The 9,620-nt window shown below is 46.2% G+C and overlaps 1 protein-coding gene across 1 annotated transcript in view; it reads left to right on the forward strand.

Annotated features, from left to right (window-relative positions):
* Window positions 1-8,455, forward strand: part of SNED1 (sushi, nidogen and EGF like domains 1) — a 110,592-nt gene extending 102,137 nt beyond the window's left edge. Inside the window, 4 exon segments of the mRNA XM_075569544.1 lie at window positions 2,695-2,782; window positions 4,215-4,291; window positions 6,165-6,202; window positions 7,531-8,455. Coding sequence (XP_075425659.1) covers window positions 2,695-2,782; window positions 4,215-4,291; window positions 6,165-6,190 — 191 coding nt within the window. The 3' untranslated portion in view covers window positions 6,191-6,202; window positions 7,531-8,455.
* The last annotated feature ends 1,165 nt before the right edge of the window (window positions 8,456-9,620 follow it).

The following is a 9,620-nucleotide window of genomic DNA, read 5'->3' on the forward strand; positions in this document are numbered from 1 at the left end:
GGGAGACAGAATGGGGGGAAAGAGAGAGAATGGGGGAGAGAGAGAGACATGGAAGGGTGGAATGAGAATGTAGGGGTGGGGAGAACGAGAATAGAGGGATATGGGGGGAGGGAGAGAGAAAGGGGTGTGTGTGTGAGAGAAGGGGGGACAGAGCGGGGTAGAGAGACCAAGGAGAAGGGGCGCAGTTGGTGACATCATTTGTTTTATAAATTTTTTTTTAATGTGTCCCGGTTTTTACTTTTGTAAATCTGGTCACCCTATCCATGGGCCGTGTGACACGGGAGATTTAAACAGCAGAGATATCGGCACCACAAACCTCCATCTGTATCTCGGCACGCACGAGGTCCCCGCAGCTGCAATAAATGGGGTTCTGCTCCGAAGACCCCTTGCTTCAAATCTATAAAACGAAAGACATGTCGCTTGGACCGCTGCTTTAAGGCTTTGGTCCCGCTGCGGCCGGCGGCGCGCGCGGCCGCTGGCCACCAGCCCCTTACCGCCGGTCTGGATGTCCCCGCTGGCTCCTTTCGGCGTGGCTGACTGCGTGCTGTGACGCGTCAGCCAGCCGGAGCTACAAGGAGCTTGTGGTTTCGGCGAGTGCCGCGTCACGTGGCATGCAAGGGAACCAATCACGGATTGGATCCCAGAAGCCAATCCGATTTCCCCCCCCGTTCCGATTTCCCCCCTCTGCTCCGATCCCCCCCCCCCCGTTCAGATTTCCCCCTTTGCTTCGATTTCCCCTGTGTGTATTTGTGTATTTGTGTGTGTGCCTGAGGGGCGGGGAGTGCCTCTGAGGGGCGGAGTGGGGCTGTCTGCAGTGTTGCGCTGTTTGTGTGTGATGGTCCCGCCCCCTCACGTCATGGCCGCGCCCCCCCTCCCCTCCCGCCGGAAAAATGTCACTGCAGATCGCGGTGCAGTGACTTGCACGCGTCGCCGGCAAGCAAGGTGGCCGTGTGGCGCGTGCAGCGGGACCTTAGCCTAAGGAGGATCAAAAACAATTGTATTTAACATGATCTAATATTACGTTGTACATAAAGGATCAGTTCCTCCTGCTGGATTCTGTTTGTCTCCCACTCCCCCTCCTCCTATACATGTATAGGAAGCCGGGGCTCTCCAGAGTTGAACCACGTTAATTTCAGCTCTTGGGACCCCCTGCTTCATCAGATACTTACCAGGGTAAGTAACTCGGCTGCATGACAGGGGCAAAAAAAAAGGGGGAGAAAAGATTGGTCAAAGTAAAAATTCCCTTTCCTTTCAATGAGATGTATTTTCCTTGTGTCCAATAAGAAGAATTGTACCTAGTGATTGCAGCGGTATGGAGTTTCTGTGCTGCATTAACAGAGATCTAACCCTGGCAGAGAGGAGACCTGAATACATTTGATACATAGTAACTCAGTGGTATTGTCACTGCCTATGAAGCGGGTTTGAATCCCATCATTGTGACCTTGGGCAAGTCATTTAATCTCCCTATATACAGCATTACTCTTCTGCTTGGTGTGCTGCAAGAAGAAATCTATTATTTTCCGGTTCAACGTTCAAGGCGGTGACACGTATGGGTAGCTCCGCCCATCAGTCTTGAGTGGAACAGGAAATAACTTCTACAGGTGTGCTATACAAAGGCTTGTGCTATACAAAGGCTCCTCCTGTCACCTGTAGTCGGCCTTTTTTCTGTCCTCAGTAGAGTAGTTTTTTGGACCCTCACTGCAGGACTACCAGTGTAGTTCAGTCGGAGGCGGAGCTCTCTGAGCCTCTCTCTCCTCCGCCGATGCTCCAGTGTTGCAGAGTCGCTTCAGAGCACAGCGGGAGTCTGACCCCACGAGGAGATGTGCATGTGTCGAAGCGTTAGAAGCGGGAGCACAACAGGAGCGTGCCGGAAACCGAAGGTGCGGTGAACCAGGAAGTACAGCGGTAAGCTGTACTATTCCAAGTATCATGTTAATCTTCCCACCCTTAACTTGACTGTTTGGGAATGTCCCATAGGTATCACCGCCATGAACGTTGAACGGGAAAATAGAAAATGTTTTCCTTACCGTAATTTTCTTTTCCTGGAATAAGTTAATGGCGGTGAGTATTTTCCCATCCCTATTAATAGGAGATAGCAAGGGAGGTTTAGCTTGGGGAAATCCTAACATTGCCTACAGGTGAGAGGAGGAGACTTTTATGTCCCACCTGTAGAAGCTTTTTCTGTCCTACTCAAGACTGATGGGCTGAGCTCTCCATACGTATCACCACCATGAATGTATTCCAGGAAAAGAACATGATGGTAAGGAATACATGTTCTATTATTTTGCTACTAAAAGTAGGCGAGTCCGGTGTGACCTTGGGCAAGTCACTTCTGTGTCTCGGGCACCAAACAGCGATTGTACGCTTGTTAGAGCAGGGAATGTCCCAGTAACATTCTGTGCACTGAGCGCCATATTGTAATCGTGAAGCGCTTTGAGTTCCATTTGGAGAAAAGCGATAACTATTTTATATTACTAAAGAGCACACCCTCACACACACTTACCTCCACACACACACTTGGGACAATACTTTGAGTGTGTGTGTGTGTGTGTGTGTGTGTGTGTGTGTGTGTGTGTGTGTGTGTGTTCAATGGCCTAGGCTTCTCTGTGATAGTACAGATGTGTTGATGGAGTAATGTGGGCATGGCTTGGTCCTGTGTGTGGTTGGACAGGGGGTAACACATTTGTCATTTAGCTTGCAGGAAGGAGACCTTTTTCTGCACCAGACTGTACTCGGAGACACTGTCACACCCTGTGTGGGAGGGAGGAGTCTGTCACCACTTGTAAGTCATTGACCTCTGTCCCTCTCGCCAACTTTTAACCCCTACACATCGTATTAAAGGAACAGTCCTAGCAACTTCAACATTTTATCCTCATCCACGTTCTTTGGTGTAGAATGGATTTTGCATTATAGTGACATATTGATGTAAAACATGATGTACAACATTTCCTGCAACGCAACAGCTGACATTTTCACACACGTAATATATTAATCCATTGTGCTGCAATTCGTTGCAGGCCCTCCGTCACCTCTCACCTCTCACCCCTCACCCGTCACCTCTCGGCCAGTTCTGGTAAGGCTCTAATTTGGAGTCTGCCTTTTTTTGTTCATTTTAGCATCTCACTGATAAGAAGTCAGTATTTTATTCCATTACAGTCCCAACTTTTTGCCCAAAACCTCACTGATTTCAGCGCACGGGGGGTTAATATCTCCCCATACCGCTTTTTTCACGTTTGTTGGTTAGGGACTCGTCCCTAAATACTGCAGGAATGCAGCGGAGGATGCAGGGTTGAAGTGATGGAATCGGGATGATAAATCTGTTATTTTCGGTATACACTGCTCAGCGATTTGTCGCCGGGGCCTCTGTCGCAGCCGCGAGGCTCATAAGGAAAAATATTCTTACATCATTATCTGCAAATTAGAAACCTGCTGGATATTTTTACAATGATGTACATGATAAACAAAGGTCATTAATGAAAATACACACTACTTGTTAATAGATTCTTCTTTCTTAGACCAAACAAGTCTTTTTAGGAATACCTAGTAATTCAGGGCCAAGTGCCTATTGCTGGAATATATGGGATAATCGCTCGTGCCCATGTACAGGCAGTCCTCGGTTATCCGACACAATGCGTTACTCAAAATGGCGTTGTAAAGCGAAACGTTGTAAAGCGAAACACGTTTTCCCATAGGAACACTGTGTAAATAAAAGGTTCCATTCCTGAAGGCATTTTTAACACTAAAATATTTTATGCAGGCAATAAGATATGCAGCACACACATAAATTATATAGTGTATATACTGTATTATATATATAATATAACATAATAAATTATATTATATAGTATAATATAATATTATATAGTATAATATTATATATATATGCTCTTACGACGCTTTGCAACGTTGTTTATGTGAATGTGTATATATATACACACATACACAACGTTGCAAAGCGTCGTACGAGCGTTGGTTAAGCCGTTTTGGCGTTGTAAAAATGAACACAGGTATGCATTGCACAGCGTTGGATAAGCCATTCGTTGTAAAGCGAGGACTGCCTGTACCATGCCCGCCATCTGGCACTGATTGGGTTAATCCTGATATATTTTATACTCTGAAGTTGGGGCTACGTTTTATAAAGACTGCGCCCCGCCTTTCGTGCTTCCTAAAAATCTATAGGGGAAATCTTAGTCTTGTTGTTATGATTTGTGCAGGTATAGGAGGGTGTACAAAGTGCAGCAGGACGTGTGTTCCAGGGAGATCTGCGAAGGTTCCGCCCGCCGCCGGCCGAGTGAGTATAACCGCGCCTGAGCGTATCTGTTACGTGATGGTTGTTTTTCGGTCTGTGGCCCCCGGAATCGGCTCCATTCACCTGAATGGGGCTAAAATCCTCTCCATGGGGACGCAGCTACAGGGCATACAGATATAGCAGCTCTTATCGCACGATCAGGCATTCACACACGTGACGGCGGGAACGTGTTATCGTGCCATTTACAATGTAAACACATGAAGCCGTAACGCCTCCAAACCGCGCCGCTTTGTGATAACGCGTCTGTATTATATCCGCGCCTGCGGGATGGAGAAGTTCTGTTCACCTTGTTGATGTAAATGATTTCCTCTAATTAAATCTTTCTATTCATTCTCCTTATTCCGCTTTCGTATAGATTTGCGTTGTTACATTGGGAAAAAAATGCAAATACATCTGGTGTTCTGGTACCTTTTGGATATTGATTAACACACATTCCCATATAAGGTAATAAGTATAAAGTTTAAATACTTCAATAATGATTACTTGGTTATTTAGTTAAACGCTTTGGCCAAAGCGTCATAAGCCTGCATACCACGTCATGGTATAACCAATAATGCAGGTCCTACACTGCACTGTGAACCCTTCCCTTTACCTCTGTAAGAGGGGAAAGAACCATAGTAGGTCCTCTTCTTGCAGCAAAGTAATAAGACCTCCCAAGTTAAAAAGGTGAGGGGGGGGGTGAGCTCTGGGGGAGGTGCCACCTACCTCCATACAATTGTTGCCAGTCAGAAATTGATTAACACACACATTCCCAGCTAGCTCAAACTCCAACACCCCCTCATACAGAGGTAAAAGGAAGGGTTCACAGTGTAGTGTAGGACCTGCATTAATTTGGTTATACCTTGACGTGGTATGCAGGCTTATGACACGTTGGCCAAAGGGTTTAACTAAATAACCAAGTAATTATGATTATTATTGAAGTATTTAAACTTTATACTTATTACCATATATGTTTTGTCAATTGGATGTAGCATTGGGCACCCTTATCTTTTGTTGTCTACCTTTTGGCTATTGCTTTATTTGTATTGCAGTAGTCCCTGTCTGTGTTAGCGTGTATACAGTATATAGGGGGCGCCATTACAATACCGGGATAGGGGCTCCTTGAAAGGTAAACACAGTTTGCGTGCCGGAATGTGTGAGCCGTTCTGCTCTGTGACCACGTTGGATCGCCACCTCCTCAGGTCGGGAATGGAAGAGGATGTCTTCCCAATATGAGGTTCTCCCAAAGTCATGGAGGTATTAGAGACCTAAGTGCAAACCCAGAGAAATTGTGCTTTATACAGAGATTATTTCCTCATTGTTGTAATGTAGTACAGTATACCAGTAATTTGTTGCATCTTTTAGCTGTCTCAAAGGTGTAAACATTTCCTGCACATTTCTCTGGTACGAAGCCACATCGGATATCTATTTGTTAAATGCCTATCCTAATCAGAAATGAAAAAGGAAGCACAGAATATTTATTACTCTGTGGACCAGTCAGAGACTTTTTTTTGTGGATCAGCAGAAGACGTGGATGAATGGGTCAAAATTCACCTCGGTTATTTGAATGAAATTGTCTAATTTGAGTGATTTTAATTTTCATGGAAAAATAAATAAATCCAAATATTGAATTTTTGGAACCAAGAAATTTGCAGGGTTATTTTCGAATTTTGTGATACTGGGAATATTTGAAAATCTGCATTATTCACAGGAAAAGTGAACTTTGGCTAATTCTGCGCTTCCATCTCCCCCCCTTTCCTGACCACCTGTTATTTCTGTCGCTCTGTTCCCTCCTGCAGGGGTGGCTGGGTGCACAGGCATCGCGTGTCATTGACTTGTTCCAAGTTCAAACACTTGTATTTTCCTTGCTTTTCAGAGACAAGAATTCATTCCAAGCCATGAACAGCAGAACCAGTAAGTGCTCCGAACACATACTGGGAGATACACTAGGGTCCGCCAGTCTGGCATCGCTCGCTGGCTGCCATTTGCTTAAAAAGCCGCGAACGCATGATCGTGTTCAATCACAGATAGCAGATTAAGTGAATCTCCCCTTTACAATTGTAAACTTTTTCTTAAAACTACGGGTTTTTGTATCAAGGTCTTTTAGCTCCAGCACAGCATCAGCCTTCCATATGAAAACAAAGTCTAAGGCTTTTAGCTGGCTTTTTGACCATTCGCATGTAGACTTTTAGGGACCTATCCCCCCCCCCCCTGTGTAGTAAGAGATCAGTGTATCTCAAAAGCTCGCACAAATAAAAGCATTTCGTTAGCCACAGAACGGTATCGTCATTCATTTTTGATTATTGAAGCTCGGCTAACAACGGTACTGATAAATACATACGTATATGTATATATGTATAGGTAGAGGTATCTATGTGTGTGTATATATAGCTATACTATATGTCTAAGTTTGTTATTCCGTTTGTATCTCCGAAGCATCGAAATCTCACAAACGGCACGACGTAGCACAACAAAACTTTTACTGGATATTGTGCTGCGGATTTGTAGGTCAACGCAACTATTTTGAGCTTCCAATGACTCACCTCCCAAATTATGGACATTCTAAGTTTCCTCGGGTGTCCTGCAAAAATGTTAGAGCAGGAGCGGGGGCGGCTACTAAGGGAGGGGGCGTGTCCTTGGCTGGATCCGGGCTGGGTGTGTTCCTGTGTGTGTGCGTGATGTGAGATGTGCAGGGGAGATGTGCCAGCAAGGGGGGGGGGAGGAGATATGCCAGCGGGGCAGGAGGGTGGGGAGATGTGGCAGCAGCGCTGGGAGATGTGCCGGCAGCAAGGTGAGATGCGGCAGTAGCACGGGAAGATGTGCTACCAGCAGGGTAATATTATTATAATTTAGCAGAGCTGTGCAGAATTAGATGGTCAAATGCAATCTCTTTCTTCTTTCATTCAATGAAAGTGCAACACACGCATCCTTTATGCCAGAATAAAATATAAACTTTCAAGGCAGCGGAGAGATAAAAGACGGTTGCTCTTTTGAATTTGCTCAGTCTTTATTTCCTCATTGAACCCGATAGAACTGCAACACGCTTATTACAAGCTGCCCCACGGCCTCCTGACAGGGAGTGTCTCCCGGCTGCAAAACCAAATGAAAATAGCTGCTTGGGATTTAGCAAAAGGAAATCTCCAGTGGCCTTCGGTGGGATAGCTTTCCTTTGATAAAGCTGGTGCTGGTTTTTGCATTGGGGAACTTCAGTAAGTAACACTCGGTGTCCTCTTCTCTCCCAGGTAAAGAAGCACTTACTATGTTGCCAGGGGAAGGATTTACGCGTCACACAGCCTCACGGGCGACATTGAGCACCATGTCTCCCCCCTCCCCAACTTCACGGGACCCTGCGGCTTCCCTCTTAACATGCAAAGGCACAGCTGGTACGTTCTGGTGACGTCAGCCCGCGGAGACCTGCAGAGCGTCACTCCTTCATCAGCTGGGGTCCTGCAGGGCTGTGTTCTCTTCACTCCTCCAAAAGACCCGCAGACCATCGCTCCTTTTGTTTTCGATTACAGGACTAGAGGCGGCTGTTCTATTTACTGTCAGATTTGCAGAGCATTGCTCTATCCAGCACTGGTACTTATCTGCAGAGCACTGCACCACTCCACTGATTTCTTCTATTAAGGGCAAAGTGGGACAAATGGCCCTCATCTGCCGTTTCTAAACCCGCAGAGCATTGCTCCACAGTCCCTTCCTACCACTTGTGCAGAACATTGCTCCACTGTCACTCTTCTTTCTTTTACCAAGGGCAGGCAAGGTGGCCTTATTCTACCAGCACTTTTTACAGCCTACAGATCATTGCTTCCTATACTATCGCTACCCACCTGCAGAGCATCACTTTTACCTGCTTGTAGGGACCTGGGGTGCACAGAGCCCCTTTCCCCCTGAAACCTGTACAGGATGCAGCAGAGATCCTCTGCCCCCACCAGAGTGATACCATCCCCTGCAAGCAGAGTAACAGCAGCAAGTTAGGGTGAGGCACTTTTGCTTTGTTTCTATTGAGTCAGGACCAACCAGCAGCGAGTTAGGTTGCGCCTCCAGGTGAGGTGGTGACAGTATATTAGGCTGCGCCCCGGTATGACCGGGCGCCAACAGTGTGTTAGGTTGCGCCTTCAGACCAGGCGGCTTTGGGTTTTATAATAAAACATTTTATAAAAAAATAAATCCTGTATTTTTCCCTGCGGCTTTAACATTTGGTGGGGGAATTTAGTGAGCTGGAAATGTAGAAACACACAAACAACGCACTGCATCTCAAAACATAACGCGCTGCATCTCAAAACATAACGCGCTGCATCTCAAAACATAACGCGCTGCATCTCAAAACATAACGCGCTGCATCTCAAAACATAACGCGCTGCATCTCAAAACATAACGCGCTGCATCTCAAAACATAACGCGCTGCATCTCAAAACATAACGCGCTGCATCTCAAAACATAACGCGCTGCATCTCAAAACATAACGCGTTGCATCTCAAAACATAACGCGCTGCATCTCAAAACATAACGCACTGCATCTCAAAACATAACGCACTGCATCTCAAAACATAACGCACTGCATCTCAAAACATAACGAACTGCATCTCAAAACATAACGAACTGCATCTCAAAACATAACGCGCTGCATCTCAAAACATAACGCGCTGCATCTCAAAACATACACTGTGGGCCCATGTGGGGAGTCTTAAACACTGTTGTAAAGAAGCAGTCCAAGCAGAATTTTTTTATTTTGCTATGCCTTTGATTACCTTTATTGACAGCTAATTACCTAAACTGGCAATCGATTCGTTCTCCCCGTGATCGATCAGCAAAATCCTGATTCCAAGGGGTAACTTATAGCTGCCTTTCAGTTGCAAATCCCTCCTTTAGTGTAACTCTACAGCTACATTGTATTCTTATGACTAAGATAGCATTATCTATTGCAGCGGTGTGCAAAGTGGGGGGCGCGAGATTACCGGCGGGGGGCTCGGCTTTACAGAGTCCCCGTGCGCTTCCCGAAGGCACTTAAATGAAGTGCCTGCCGGGGGAGCTGCAGGGCCTCTGTAACCCTACGTACCTTGATTCAGCCGGCATCTGGAGACGCGGCGTCATTTGCTGTGACGTCATGACGTCCAGACGCCGGGAATGAAGGTAAGGAGGAGGAGGGAGCGGGGCGCACGGAGAGGACGACATTCGGCAGGGGAAAAAGTTTGCGCCCCTGATATATTGTTAGTTTGCAGCTCAAACAGGTGGAAATATTGGCAACAAATTATCAAACAGGAAAGTGTTTCAAAGATCTTGCACTGCTGGGGAACTGTGCTAAAGCCTGCTCTAGAAATCAAAGGATGCTCAA

The sequence above is a fragment of the Ascaphus truei genome, chromosome 14, assembly GCF_040206685.1.
Source record: "Ascaphus truei isolate aAscTru1 chromosome 14, aAscTru1.hap1, whole genome shotgun sequence".
Lineage (NCBI taxonomy): Eukaryota > Metazoa > Chordata > Amphibia > Anura > Ascaphidae > Ascaphus > Ascaphus truei.